Below are 15,785 nucleotides of genomic sequence, written 5' to 3'. Positions count from 1 at the left end.
AAATAGTGTGGTCTACAGCTTATTATGAGATACTATACCTCAGGTGAGCAAAACCTCGAGACTTCCTTAATATTAGATTTTGTGCACCAGCTGTTATTTACCTCTTAGACACAGACCGCCACCCCTTGTCTTACCGGAGGCAGCTGTTCTATCTTGCTGATGGACCAAAAACCCAGCCAGCTGTATGTTATCCATGTCGTCGTTCAGCCACGACTCAGTGAAACATAAGATATTACAGTTTTTAATGTCCCGGTGGTAGGATAGTCTTGATCAGAGCTCATCCATTTTGTTGTCCAATGATTGCACGTTGGCTAATAGGACTGATGGTAGAGGGGGATTACTCACTCGCTGTTCAGATCCTTACAAGGCACCCCAACCCACATCCCAGATATCTCCGTCTCTTCTTCATGCGAATGACGGGGATTTGGGCCTTGTCGGGTGTCTGAAGTAAATCTTTCGCGTCAGACTCGTTAAAGAAAAAAATCTTCGTCCAGTACGAGGTGAGTAATCGCTGTCCTGATATCCAGAAGCTCTTTTTGGTCATAAGAGACGGTGTCGGAAACATTATGATATTGTGATAGTACGTACTTTAGAGGACAATAGTAACGTTTCTAGACATATACACTGACTTTGAAAAGGGATTGCGTGACGATTAGCTTAGCAATCGCGTGACGCAGCATGACAACGTGAAAGCTATTGAACGACAGTCTGCTGGGTGGGGCGTTATATGTTCCTTCATTCTTTGGATTCCTATCTCCTTTCTCTAATATCTCTGGCAACGGCACCATGCAATGTACCCTGGACTGGAGTGGCAGAGAAATAGGAAAAATGTGCTAGATCCAACATTTCTTGAGGTAAGAATATTGCAAAAATATGATCAATGGCTCATTCGAGAGAAGACATCCTCCCGAGTAATGACATCGGCCAGCATTGAAATCTGACATTTATGATAAACATTTTCGCGATCTAAAAGTCAGATTCCTATTAACTTCCAGTGTATTGAGAGCGACTATATCACAGTGCTACATCATACTGGCCGGATTTCTGCCTGCTTGAAAGCCAATAACTCAGATACACATGAAAACATGAATTGACCCAGTGAATCGATAGAACATCACTCAGAGATACACAAAAGCAATATAACATTCAAAATGGGTGAACCTTTCCTTTAAGGATAGATGTAGGAATGTTTTTCTTTTACTGTACCTTTTTTCCTTTCTTTTCGTTTGTTTCCATGTGATTCTGATGTGATTCCATCCATGTGAAAGAGAGAGAACATACAGATAGAGAGAGTCAAACAAGAATAGGGGGATGCAGATGCAGGACATTACAGCTTAAAACACTCCACCCCTGGCACAAGATGTATGCCACTTCTGATCAGTTCTCAAAGCTATGTATTTACGGTTTTCCATCTCATCTTTCCCCTAGTCTGGATTGCAGAATTACAGATAACCCATGAGTCATATAATAGTGTAGAAGCATGTGGAGTAAATGATTGGAGTTAGTTTGAGGATGTTTGTGGCTAACACAAGCTGAACCCAAATGCTATGAAAAGAATCAGCGTGCTATTGACTTGAATTCAATAAACTCGATAAATATGATTTTAAAATAGTCTGTTCATGAAATTAGAGGGCTTAGTTTTGAGAGGACACACAGTATGCCTAACCCTTGTAGATGTATCAAGATAATGTCTCGAGACATAAACAGATTTTCTAATTTTGGACATTTTGTGAATGCACAAAAGTTTGTAATTTCCACTTGAAAATGTTTCTCTTTAATAAGTGATATAAAATCTGGAACACATTAAGAGTGAAACATCTGAAATGCCAAACCCTTTGTGAAATGTCTAGAGCAGGAGGTGGTCTGGGAGTAATTATCATTTAAAGACTCAGGAATTTTACTGATTTGAGGAAAATGTCTCTGAAGGTCGTTTTCATTGTTTATACTGCTGTATGTTGCAGTAGCTTTGGCTATGTCAAACAACACAAACAGAGAGTTTGAGTTGACCATTGCTTGAGAAGCTTCTCTCCCAAATGTTGACATGGAATGAAAAGAAGCTAAGAGCACTGTGTGTTACATGAGTCATAAGAACAACTTTTAAGAAAGCAAAACTGGGGAAATCTCACATTCCAAAAGTTACATAAATATTTATTTCAGAGATGTTAAAAAATCCCAATCACTGTGTCCATGAAAGCCATGAGGGCCCTGAGCTGAAACACTTGTTATTAGTGAGAGATGGTGTGGCGCTGTGCCCACTGCTGTGCTCTGTGGTCTATTTGGACCCGTTTCTTTGTATAAAGTGTGTTAAGGTTTCCTGAAAACAACTTCCTTAACCACAGCTTTCTGCCAGGTACTGCAAGCATGGGACTTGCTGAGCACAATGTAATTAATGTCAGGACTCCAAAAACAACAAGACTTGGATATTACTGGACCCGAATCAGAGTCTGGGATGGACAGTGAAAGTAAAATTCCCTGTAATGAGTGCACAGCACATGTCATTTATTTGAGTTGAATTGCATGAATGGACCCATCCAAAGTGCTACAATTATACAATTGGAAAATAATATCCTAACATCCTTGTTCAACTCAATAAACAACATCTGTACAGCAAAAAAAGTGAAAATACGTAAGAAGACTGTCAATCACACTGTAAGACCTGTGAAATACACTGTTGTGTGTCTGTTTGAATTGGCTTAGAAGTTGTTTTCTCAATAAATGTCATAATTTTGCTGTTTTAATTACCATTGTTTCTTAATGTTTTCTGGTTGTCTTCTCACGCAATATATATATTTTTCTCAAAACATAAGAGACCAAAAGTAAGAAGAACAATTTGCTTAAGACGCTAGCTTAAATGTTGTATTTATTCCAGATGACTTTCATTTCAAATGAGTGAAATAGTTTCTTTGATGTGCAAAGTAAACATGTATTGCATGGCTAACTGTGGATCTGAATGGTGAATAACTTTACATTGAAGATGGAAAGATGAGTCTGAGAGCACACGAAACAGACTCCAAAACATTCCAATTCACTGGATCTTCCTTCCTTTTGTCAATGTGCACACAGGCCCAACTGTGCTAAAATGTGAAAGACTTTACATGCAGAAACTATATTGTATAAACAAGATAGAAGTGCTCCTCATATTAAAGGAAACTGTCCACCTACAACAACACCCACTCACTAATTAATCTGTCTAAAACCCTAGCAGAGAATCTTGGAATCTGTCATAGCCAGAAAACAGCCAAAGGGAGCATTACTCATTAAACAACTTACTAATCGGTTGGATAAGTGATAACAACACTTTTCACTTTGTTTTCATTGGCAGACGTCTAGGAACAGACTGTTTTACCGGATAGAGGAATTGAAAGCTAGATATAGAATCTTAAATTTGATCACTCTTTTGTTGCTGAAGGCTTCTTAAGTTTGTAATTTCCACTTTAAAATGTCATACTTGATTTGCCTTAACGCAAAATGTATCAACCCCTAAGAAAAATGTCAATTCATTATAATACACATAATATTTCACATTTCCTGTTGCTGCAGGATTATTTTTATGCTGTAGCAATCTGGCTCAAATTAAGATCTTTCATCTGTAATAGATGAAAATGCCTTCAGCAAACTCTCTGCATACAGATAGTACGGAAAACAAACCCCATGTTGATTAATCATCAATCAGATATAAGATTCAAAAGATTAGAAAAGAATAAGACTTATTTGTACTCTGTATTTTTATATAATTACCAAAGCATCCATATTCATATGTGAGTAAGAACAAAATTATTGATCTTTTCACTGAGGAGTTCTGTGTATTTACACATTGTAATGTGTGTATAATATATGAGTTAACACTCCATTGCTCTGTTTGGATGAAACATGCAATGGTTGGAGAGTGAGACAGAATCATTGAAGTCTCCATTTCTGACTTAACCGAATAAACACTTGTCTAAGATAGTTATGATGGCATTGTGCCTTGAACAAATCCAGTTTGACAAGAGATTTGTACAGATATAACAAACATTTAAATACAATCTCCCCTCCATCCCAAGTGTTTCTGCTTACTCTCATGGCCATACTGTATCAGTCAACATGGACAGCTTTGTTACCAGTAGATAGCTAGTTACGGTAATGCTTAAGCCCTTCTACTCTGCAGCCATAAGTATGTTTTATGTTCAGGTTGTCAGTCACAAAATGTTGGCACCAAATGCCAGCATGTCCACAGCCTTGGACACACCCTGCCTGCCTTGACAATAGACGAGCGGTACATGTTGATGGGGAAACCGTGGTCATTTCCCCATCATACATTTTCCCCAGCAACAAGCATATTCTTGTTAAGTGAAAATAAGAACATGATGACAAAGAAATATATATATATATCTATATATATACTGCTCAAAAAAATAAAGGGAACACTTAAACAACACAATGTAACTTCAAATCAATCACACTTCTGTGAAATCAATCTGTCCACTTAGGAAGCAACACTGATTGACAATAAATTTCACATGCTGTTGTGCAAATGGAATAGACAACAGGTGGAAATTATAGGCAATAAGCAAGACACCCCCAATAAAGGAGTGGTTCTGCAGGTGGAGACCACAGACCACTTCTCAGTTCCTATGCTTCCTGGCTGATGTTTTGGTCACTTTTGAATGCTGGCGGTGCTTTCACTCTAGTGGTAGCATGAGACGGAGTCTACAACCCACACAAGTGGCTCAGGTAGTGCAGCTCATCCAGGATGGCACATCAATGCGAGCTGTGGCAAGAAGGTTTGCTGTGTCTGTCAGCGTAGTGTCCAGAGCATGGAGGCGCTACCAGGAGACAGGCCAGTACATCAGGAGACGTGGAGGAGGCCGTAGGAGAGCAACAACCCAGTAGCAGGACCGCTACCTCCGCCTTTGTGCAAGGAGGAGCAAGAGGAGCACTGCCAGAGCCCTGCAAAATGACCTCCAGCAGGCCACAAATGTGCATGTGTCTGCTCAAACGGTCAGAAACAGACTCCATGAGGGTGGTATGAGGGCCCGACGTCCACAGGTGGGGGTTGTGCATACAGCCCAACACCGTGCAGGACGTTTGGCATTTGCCAGAGAACACCAAGATTGGCAAATTCGCCACTGGCGCCCTGTGCTCTTCACAGATGAAAGCAGGTTCACACTGAGCACATGACAGACGTGACAGAGTCTGGAGACACCGTGGAGAACGTTCTGCTGCCTGCAACATCCTCCAGCATGACCGGTTTGGCGGTGGAACAGTCATGGTGTGGGGTGGCATTTCTTTGGGGGGCCGCACAGCCCTCCATGTGCTCGCCAGAGGTAGCCTGACTGCCATTAGGTACCGAGATGAGATCCTCAGACCCCTTGTGAGACCATATGCTGGTGCGGTTGGCCCTGGGTTCCTCCTAATGCAAGACAATGCTAGACCTCATGTGGCTGGAGTGTGTCAGCAGTTCCTGCAAGAGGAAGGCATTGATGCTATGGACTGGCCCGCCCGTTCCCCAGACCTGAATCCAATTGAGCACATCTGGGACATCATGTCTCGCTCCATCCACCAACGCCACGTTGCACCACAGACTGTCCAGGAGTTGGCGAATGCTTTAGTCCAGGTCTGGGAGGAGATCCCTCAGGAGACCATCCGCCACCTCATCAGGAGCATGCCCAGGCGTTGTAGGAAGGTCATACAGGCACGCGGAGGCCACACACACTACTGAGCCTCATTTTGACTTGTTTTAAGGACATTACATCAAAGTTGGATCAGCCTGTAGTGTGGTTTTCCACTTTAATTTTGAGTGTGACTCCAAATCCAGACCTCCATGGGTTGATAAATTGGATTTCCATTGATTGTTTTTGTGTGATTTTGTTGTCAGCACATTCAACTATGTAAAGAAAAAAGTATTTAATAAGATTATTTCTTTCATTCAGATCTAGGATGTGTTGTTTAAGTGTTCCCTTTATTTTTTTGAGCAGTATATATTACTGTCACATACACCAGATAGATTTTTACAGGATCAGCCATAGTAGCACAGCACCCCTGAAGCAAATTAGGGTTAAATGCCTTGCTCAAGGGTACATCAACAGAGTTTTCACCTTGTCGGCTACTGTATTCAAACCAGTGACCTTTCGGTTACTGGCCCAATGCTATAACCACTCATTCCAACTAGCAAGGTCAAGTCCTCCTCCCATCATCCTGGTAAAAAGGACAGGTCCTGGTCCAGATGAGCTCCATTACACACACACACACACACACACACACACACACACACACACACACACACACACACACACACACACACACACACACACACACACACACACACACACACACACACACAATTCTCATTACTCAGCTGTTTTTACAAGAGTTGTCCCCACTTAGGCATATGGCTCAGCACAGCCTCCAGAGGTGCACCAGGAATGTAATGGTTGGGGATATGGTTAATAAATACTGGTCAATGTGTTATGGAGAGGCAGGGGAACAGAACAACAACAAGAGAGAACAAGGCTGTCCCCAGTGTGACACAGCTCTAATGGCCGTTCACTCATGATAATTGATTTCTGAAAATAATCCCCCATATTCCATCTATAAACAGATTGTGACAAAAAAGTGGTACAATGCTTTAATGAATGGAACAAATTAGAATCAAAGAGGACCAACATTGAAAACACATTTTCACAACACGTACTACAAAAACACATCTGCTGTGAAATGGCTTGCAAAGGCAAACTGCATATTTATGAAAGCAAAGTGCATCTGACATGAAAGAGAAATTATTATTTTGGCAAATGCTTCAGTACCAGCTCCTTTGGCTTGATAGTGCAGAGGGCTCTTTTAAGTCCTCTCCCAGGGCCAGCTGATAGACTTCCATCATTAACACATCCAGTCATGGCTCAACAGCTGAGGACTCTGTTGTATCCCACACTTTAGTGTTAACTGTTAACAGTCAAAAGATTACAGATGGTCCCTCGGTCGGTCTACCATTTGGAATCAATACAAAACATTTGCACTGGGGTAAACTCTGTTATTTTGGATACACGTGACAAACACTGTTCTACATAGCACTGTGCACAGTCTGGCATATGTCAGACATCAAGTCATACTGCCGAAAGCATACTTAGCTATGATGTTTGTTAGCATGTGTTAAACAAACAAATTGCAATACATTCAATTATAGATACATACCAGTCTCTCTGTCATTCAATCACTTTGTCATTAGTGAATTGAAATCTAGCAGTGAGGGAACAGAATCCAGATATTATGGCGATCAAACGGAGAACATAGAGGGAGTCAATGTGTGAAAACACTCAGTGTGTCAAACACTTTGGGTTGGGAGTGTTCATTCCTGTTCAAAGCCACTTCTGCAAAATAACCTGATTTAAAACAAGGATTCTTCATCTCTTGTAATGGCTAGAACTTTGAGAAAATATTTCTGCTTTGTGTTTCTTCTGTACTAACTGAAATTACATACATGTACTACCACATGGCAACATGCCTATTCCCCCCAAAAATCGAATAAAAAAGGCACAAGGTAAACCTAAAATATATGACTGTCAAGAAGCCCAAACCAGTTGTCCAAATGGAATAGGATCTGCTTTGTGTAACCTCATACTGCATCGGTCCTGCACAGTGCAGCTCTAACCCCTGAGCTCAGACTGTGATTCATGGCAGGGGATTCTAATACATGGTCTTTTTTCTTTTAATCAAAATAAAAGGACAGACCTGCCAAGAAGCAGGTGGGGGAAATTGTTAACATGCATTCCTTAGGCCTGAGAATGTCGCTATTTGCATTAAAGCTCAGCCTTAATTGAATAAGCTTGTAATGTAGAGCTAAACTCACATATCCATTTGCTAATTCAACCATACTCAGCTTGTTCGATAACATCATCTGTCTTTTTAGCTAATTTGGAAAGACCTTTAGACCGGGGCTGCTTGGTCTTTAAAAGTAATGGACAAGAAATGTTTAAATCAAATTGAATTATAAAAACAAACAGCTGTTATTCTAGACAATGAGTAAGCCAATGGTCACATCTGAAAATTTGCTCTACTCTCTCCTGCTCTACTTGAAGGGGAAAAACATCATTATATAATCCAGTGAGCTGGTGCTTCCAGTCCTGCCAAAGGCCTTGTCATGGTATGCTGTCTGAGTAGAGGAGTGGCCCAGGGGAACCTAACACAAGCAGAGAGGGGATGGGTGGGTGGGGGTGTAACAAGAAGATGAGCCAATTGGCCAATCTGTCGTCTCTTTGGCTAATTTGATTTAAAAAGAGTGAAGTTAGCCAGCAGCTTCATTGTTGCAATTTGGACAGGTCTCACAGTAGGAGGCCGGATCAGTTGCGGCCCATTACCAAGCAGTATTGAAATGACACTGCCTTAGTTTCTTGAATACTTTTAAAGTTATGTCTTTGTAATTGACCTTGGTGGATTTGTGAGGTACGATATGTTCTCCTCACATGATATATTGTATGTGCAGCAGTCTTATGGCTTGGGAGTAGAAGCTGTTAAGGAGCCTTTTGGACCTAGACTTAGTGCTCCGGTACTGCTTGCCGTGTGGTAACAGAGACAACAGTCTATGACTTTTGGGCCTTTATCTGACACCGCCTAGTATACTCCAGGCTGCATCACATCCGGCCATGATTGGGAGTCCCATAGGGCTGCGCACAATTGGCCCAGCATCGCCCGGGTTTGGCCGGGGTAGGCCGTCATTGTACATAAGAATTTGTTCTTAACTGGCTTGCCTAGTTAAATAAAGGTAAACAAAGTTAAAAAAATCCTCAACATGGGGGCCCCTCAGGGGTGCATGCTTAGTCCTCCTCCTTTCTCCCTGATCAAGCACGACTCCAACACCATCATTAAGTTTGTTGACGACACAACGGTGGTAGGCCTGATCACCGACAACGATGAGACAGCCTATAGGGAGGTCAGAGACTGACAACAACGTGAGCAAGACAGAGGAGATGATCGTGGACTACATGAAAAGGAAGGCCGAACACGCCCCCATTCACATCGACTGGGCTGTAGTGGAGCGGGTTGAGAGTTTCAAGTTCTTTGGTGTCCACATCACCAACAAACTATCATGGTCCAAACACACCAAGAAAGTCGTGAAGAGGGCACGCCTTTTCCCACTCAGGAGAAAAGATTTGGCATGGATCCCCAGATCCTCATAACATCCTGACCAGTTGCATCACTGCCTGGTATGGCAATTGCTCAGCATCTGACCGTAATGCTCTACAGAGGGTAGTGCATGCAGCCCAGTACATCACTGGGGTCAAGCTTCCTGCCATCCAAGACCTATATTTTATTTATTTTATTGAACCTTTATTTAACTAGGCAAGTCAATTAGGAACAAATTCTTAGTTTTAATGACAGCCTAGGAACCGTGGGTTAACTGCCTTGTTCAGGGGCAGAATGACAGATTTTTACTTTGTCAGCTCGGGGATTCAATCTTGCAACCTTTCGGTTACTAGTCCAACGCTCTAACCACTAGGCTACCTGCCACCCCCACAGGATCAGCGTGGCAGATGTGTTGTTGCCTAGCCTTACTACCTGGGGGCAGCCCGTCAGGAAGACCAGGATCCAGTTGCAGAGGGAGGTGTTTAGTCCCAGTGTCCTTAGCTTAATGTGGAGCTTTGTGGGCACTATGGTGTTGAATGCTGAGCTGTGGTCAATGAACAGCATTCTCACATAGGTGTTCCTTTTGTCCAGGTGGGAAAGGCCAGTGTGGAGTGCAATTGAGATTGCATCATCTGTGGATCTGTTGGGGCGGTATGCGAATTGGAGTAGGTCTAGGGTTTCCGGGAAGATGGTGTTGATTTGAGCCATGACCAGCCTTTCAAAGCACTTCATTGCTACCGACGTAAGGGCTATGGGGCGGTAGTCATTTAGGCAGGTTACATTCGCTTTCTTGGGCACAGGGACTGTGGTGGTCTGCTTGAAGCATGTAGGTATTACAGACTCGGTCAGGGAGAGGTTGAAAATGTCAGTGAAGACACTTGCCAGTTGGTCCAACCATGCTCTGAGTACACGTCCTGGTAATCCATCTGGCCCCGCAGCCTTGTGAATGTTGACATGTTTAAAGGTCTTGCTCACATCAGCTACGGAGAGCGTGATCACACAGTCTTCCGGAACAGCTGGTGCTATCATGCATGATTCAGTGTTGCTTGCCTCAAAGCGAGCATAAAGGCATTTAACCTGTCTGGTAGGCCTGTGTCACTGGGCAGCTCGCAGCTGGGTTTGCAAGCCCTGCCACATCCGATGAGCGTCAGAGCCGGTGTAGTAGGATTCAATCTTAGTCCTGTATAGACACTTTGCATGGTTGATGGTTCGTCTGAGGGCATAGCGGGATTTCTTATAAGCAGCCGGAGTAGTGTCTAGCCTTTAGCTCGGTGCGGATGTTGCCTGTAATCCATGGCTTCTGTTTGGGATATGTACATACGGTCACTGTGGGGACGAAGTCATCGACGCACTTATTGATGAAGCCGGTGACTGAGGTGGTATGCTCCTTAATGCCATTGGATGAATTCCGCAACATATTCTCGTCTGTGCTAGCAAAACAGTCCTGTAGCGTTTCATCCGCGTCATCTGACAACTTCCGTCTTGAGAGAGTCACTGATGCTTCCTGCTTTAGTTTTTACTTGTAAGCAGGAATCAGGAGGATAGAATTATGGTAATCTTTTTCAAATAGAGGGCGAGAGAGAGCTTTGTACGTGTCTTTATGTGTGGATTAAAGGTGGTCTAGATTTATTTTTCCTTTGGTTGCACATGTGACATGCTGGTAGAAATGAGGTAAAACAGATTTAAGTTTGCCCGGCCACTATGAGTGCCACTTCTGGATGAACATTTTCTTGTTTGCTTATGGCCTTATACAGCTCGTTGAGTGCGGTCTTAGTGCCAGAGTCGGTTTGTGGTGGTAAATAGAAGGCTACGAAAAATATAGATGAAAACTCTTTTGGGAGATAGTGTGGTCTACAGCTTATCATGAGGTACTCTACCTCAGGCGAGCAATACCTCGAGACTACCTTAATAGCGTCCCTGAGTGTTGCAGCAGTCTAAGCCACTGCATCTCAATGCTAGAGGCGTCACTAGAGATCCTGGTTCGATTCCAGGCTGTATCACAACCGGCCGTGATTGGGAGTCCCATAGGGCGGCGCACAATTGGCCCAGCTTCGTCCAGGTTAGGGTTTGGCCAAGGTAAACCGTCATTGTAAATAAGAATTTGTTCTTAACTGACTTGCCTAGTTAAATAAAGCGCACCAACTGTTATTGACAAACAGACACACACCCCCACCCCTCGTCTTACCAGACGTAGCTGTTCTGTCCTGCCGATGCACGGAAAACCAAGCAAATGTATATTATCCATGACGTCGTTCAGCCACGACTCGGTGAAACATAAGATACTACAGTTTTTAATGTCCAGTTGGTAGGATAGTCTTGAACTGAGCTCATCCAGTGATTGCACGTTGGCTAATAGAATGGATACTAGAGGCGGGTTACCCACTCACTGACAAATTCTCACAAGGCACCCTGATCTCCGCCCCTGTATTTCATTATTTTCTTCATACTAATGACAAGGATTTGGGCCTTGTCTGAGAGCAACATTGTATCCTTTGTGTCCGACTCATTAAAGAAAAAATATTTGTCCAGTTCGAGGTGAGTAATCTCTGTTCTGATATCCAGAAGCTCTTTTCGGTCATAAGAGACGGACGGTAGCGTCAACATTATGCACAAAATAAATTAGAAACAATGTGAAAAAACACACAAAATACCACAATTGGTTAAAGAGCCTGTAAAACGGAAGCCATCCCGTCTGGCACCATTCTTCCATATAACAGTAGAACTATGACTGCACCAAAACAGACAAAGAATTATTTGACATAATAAGCCCCTGATTTAGTAAGGCTGCAGTCTTTCCCCTTAGATCCATGAAACTCTGTACCTGTCTGTGTTTAAAGATATCCCCTATAAAACTGACAAATCCATTTTGCAGTGAGACAGAGAAGAGGCATATCCGGTGTACGAAGCATATGTAGGGCTAACAAACTCTGAAGACTCACATATGTATGTATACATATGTCATTCTGATAGTCCCCATGCTGAGTGTTCCAGTTTACACTATGGCACACAGAGCATACAAGGACAAGGCTTTCATGACTCACTCTCACAATCCATTTCCAATGCAACCACAAACTCTACACTCCAGAAAGAATGAATAAATACATTGGAATAAAAATTCTGTTAAACTGGATTAGATTCGACTGTGAAGCGAAGATAGATGGGTTTTGCGGTGTGAACACATCTCTGTGAATACATTCAGTGACAGATGTAGGTGATAAGGAGGAGGAACTTCATGACAGGTGAACATAAAGCTCTTCCTTTCAACAGCAGCAGTCGTCTGTGTCAGGGCATGTCTCCCAGCGATCCCACTTCTACCGGTTACAACACTGACCCCGTACTCTTTGACAGATGAAAACTCACAATCATTTTGTGCTTGTAAAGATTAATGCCACCCTCAATACATTGTTAAATCTCCCCAGGGAGGAAGTACAGAAGGAGTAGGTTCCCTCCCTTCCTCCTGCTTTGTCTCCTAAACCCAAGGTGGTAGAGATCAAAACAGATAAGGTGTCACAGAAGGTTTGTTCACGGCACAAGCGTCTCGTCTGGTTCTAAGCCTGAGCAGTGTGATCATACACGAACCGTCTGGTATATTTTCAGTCCAGTGAAAATATACATTTGCAGTTGCTGTAGCCCTCCATATTGCCTATTCTTGTCACATTCTTTTGGGGGCTTTTTGGAGAGGCCTTTCCTTCCATACGGTACCTGTTCCCTTTCCAAGGCTTTTTCTTTGGATGTTTGTAGGGGAGTCACTCTTCAATGCTGATCTTGGGAATGCGTGTAGTTCAAGGCCAGGCAGGCATTTCTGAGGCAGCCAAAAACCCTGTCATTTCTGGGCTATGCCAACACCTCTCTTGCAATACTCTGTGCTCTCGCACACTTCATATGGCATGCAGCACCTTTGTGCTTGTGTGTATCTTTATCACCAGTGGAAACCTTTCCTGGCACCAATCTAACATACTACTTTCTAACTCCTAATATCCTATTCCCTAAATGTTCTTGGTGACTGACACCTCATCAGTGACCATCAGGGGAGATCCTCAGCATTAAAGGAAAGAGTCACCCATTTTTAATGTTATCTAATCGCAACATGCAACAATGTCAAAGATATATGATTCCACAGGTGAAGAAGCCGGATGTGGAGGTCCTAGGCTGGTGTGGTTACACGTGATCTGCAGTTGTGAGGCCGGTTGGACGTACTGCCAAATTCTCTAAAACAACATTGGAGGCAGCTTATGGTAAGAAATTAACATTAAATTATCTGGAAACAGCTCTGGTGGACATTCCTGCAGTCATTATGCCAATTGCATGCTCCCTCAAAACTTGAGACATCCGTGGCATTGTGTTGTGTGACAAAACTGCACATTTTAAAGTGGCCTGTTATTGTCCCCAGCACAAAGTGCACCTGTGTAATGATCATGCTGTTTAATCAGCTTCTTGATATGCCACACCTGTCAAGTGGATGGATTATCTTGGCAAAGGAGAAATATTCACTAACAGGAATGTAAACAAATTTGTGCACACAATTTGAGAGAAATAAGCTTTTGGTGCATATGGAACATTTCTGGGATTTTTTATTTCAGCTCATGAAACATGGGACCAACACTTTACATGTCGCATTTATATTTTTGTTCAGTGTAGTTTTTGTGCATCTCTGATATGCATATTTTGTCTCAGAGATAAGAAAAAAAATACAGTAACATTCAAAATGGGTGAATCTTTTCTTTAAGCCAAAAGAGCAGCTCTCCAGCTGGAATCACAGCACCACTTCTTCTCTATAGTACCTCTCCAATGAAAACACTGGACCTGCACCATATTTACATGTAAATACATCCTCAGAGCAGAAAGCAGCAGCGTCCAAAACACATGTCATTCATCTCCTCAGCCTCCCCTGACTGGAGGTAATCCGAGGAAAGGAACAATGCCTCACCAGCAGATCCTGATTCTGGCAGGATCATACCAACCTTATTGTGTGAAGCTGAAATATGTAGACTCACTTCAACTGATATCTAAGCAGCAGCAGTAGCCCACAATGGAAAGAGAGAGAGAGAGAGACTTAAACCCTCTAATGACAGAGCGCCCAAACAAATTACTGCATTGTAAATGTTCCAATGCAATGCATGTCAGGCTTTGAACTGAATACCACATCAAAAATCCAGTGCTCACTCCTTTCAAACCAAGAAATCAGGAGAACGGCCGCAAAAATGTAATTACTTATATTCTGGTTTTATACCAACAACATAGAAGTGGGGAACAACGTCTCCCTCCCAAAGTGCATAGATCCAGCCTCTGTAAATGCAACTAAACGGCCCGCCCAGTGAAGGAAAGGTCGCCCTGTGTAATTTTTTAAACATGAGAAACAGTGACATGTACTCTGAATGACCTAAAATGATAAACCCAATTGTGATGATCGTCCAAATAATCTCTTTCACAATCTAAAGACATGCCTTATATAAGTAACCAGACATTTGAAACACTTTAAGGGTTTATGAGAATGCACATGAATTTATTGAATGTAATATGTGTTTAGTCATGTCCTTCAGTACTGCCGATGTTCACCTGTAATGAGAGAGAAATGCATGTTAGAGTTCACGCCAACATTCATTTGGTTTTGGATGCGCCAGCCATTTGTTTGTAGCGCTGTGTTACTCAGTCTTAGTATGCTTCAAGTGCACATGTTTTAGTGATGTAATCGCTAGGTTAAAGGCAAAAAATTGTTTGCAAACATACCGGTAATCCTCGTTGAATGAAGAGGTGAATCCTTTGTTCCTGCTGCATCAGGAGGTGTGTCAAACACAGCCGTGTTCAGGAGCGCTACTTATCCTGTGTTACTGAGATCTGTAATGTGGTTGAATTCCAAGGGAGGACAAATGTTACCCTGCTTTATGCAGGGTCCTACACTATTGACTGAAGTCTGTATATATTTAGTAATATATTGATTATTGTCTGAATATGTTTATTGTGAATTCATGCCTGTATTTGAACATGCTTTCGACATGCTTTCGAGGCCAAGGCTTTCGACTCTGTCAATCACCGTATTCTTATCGGCAGACTCAACAGCCTTGGTTTCTCAAATGACTGCCTCGCCTGGTTCACCAACTACTTCTCAGACAGAGTTCAGTGTGTCAAATCAGAGAGCCTGTTGTCCGGACCTCTGGCTGTCTCTATGGTGGTACCACAGGGTTCAATTCTCGGGTCGACTCTTTTCTCTGTATATATCAACGATGTCGCTTTTGCTGCGGGTGATCCACCTCTACGCAGACGACACCATTCTGTATACTAACCTCTAAAGATGCTTCAACGCCATACAACACTCCTTCCGTGGCCTCCAACTGCTCTCGACTAGCATCACTACTCTGGACGGTTCTGACTTAGAATATGTGGACACCTACAAATACCTAGGTGACTGGCTAGACTGTAAACTCTCCTTCCAGACTCATATTAAACATCTCCAATCCAAAATTAAATCTAGAATTGGCTTCCTATTTCGCAACAAAGCCTCCTTCACTCACACCGCCACTTTTCTGCTCTTTTGCACACCAGTATTTCTACTTGCACATCATCATCTGCTCATCTATCCCTCCAGTGTTAATTTGCTAAACTGTAATTACTTCGCTACTATGGCCTATGTATTGCCTTAACTCGTCATGCCATTTGCACACACTGTATATAGACTTTCTTTTTTTCTA

At 42.7% G+C, this 15,785-nt stretch overlaps 1 protein-coding gene across 4 annotated transcripts in view; it reads right to left on the bottom strand.

The window, feature by feature from the left end:
• Positions 1-15,785, bottom strand: part of LOC106567777 (uncharacterized) — a 65,015-nt gene that overhangs the window by 8,700 nt on the left and 40,530 nt on the right. For all 4 annotated transcript variants that reach the window (XM_014137502.3, XM_014137503.3, XM_014137504.3 and 1 more), the window contains exon 3: positions 1,207-1,242. In XM_014137502.3, the coding sequence (XP_013992977.2) occupies positions 1,207-1,242 (36 nt within the window). The remainder of the gene's footprint in view (positions 1-1,206; positions 1,243-15,785) is intronic.

The sequence above is a fragment of the Salmo salar genome, chromosome 13, assembly GCF_965601325.2.
Source record: "Salmo salar chromosome 13, fSalSal1, whole genome shotgun sequence".
Classification (NCBI taxonomy): domain Eukaryota; kingdom Metazoa; phylum Chordata; class Actinopteri; order Salmoniformes; family Salmonidae; genus Salmo; species Salmo salar.
The sequence above is the reverse complement of the archived record's forward strand: the minus strand, read 5'-3'. Positions and strand labels throughout refer to the sequence as shown.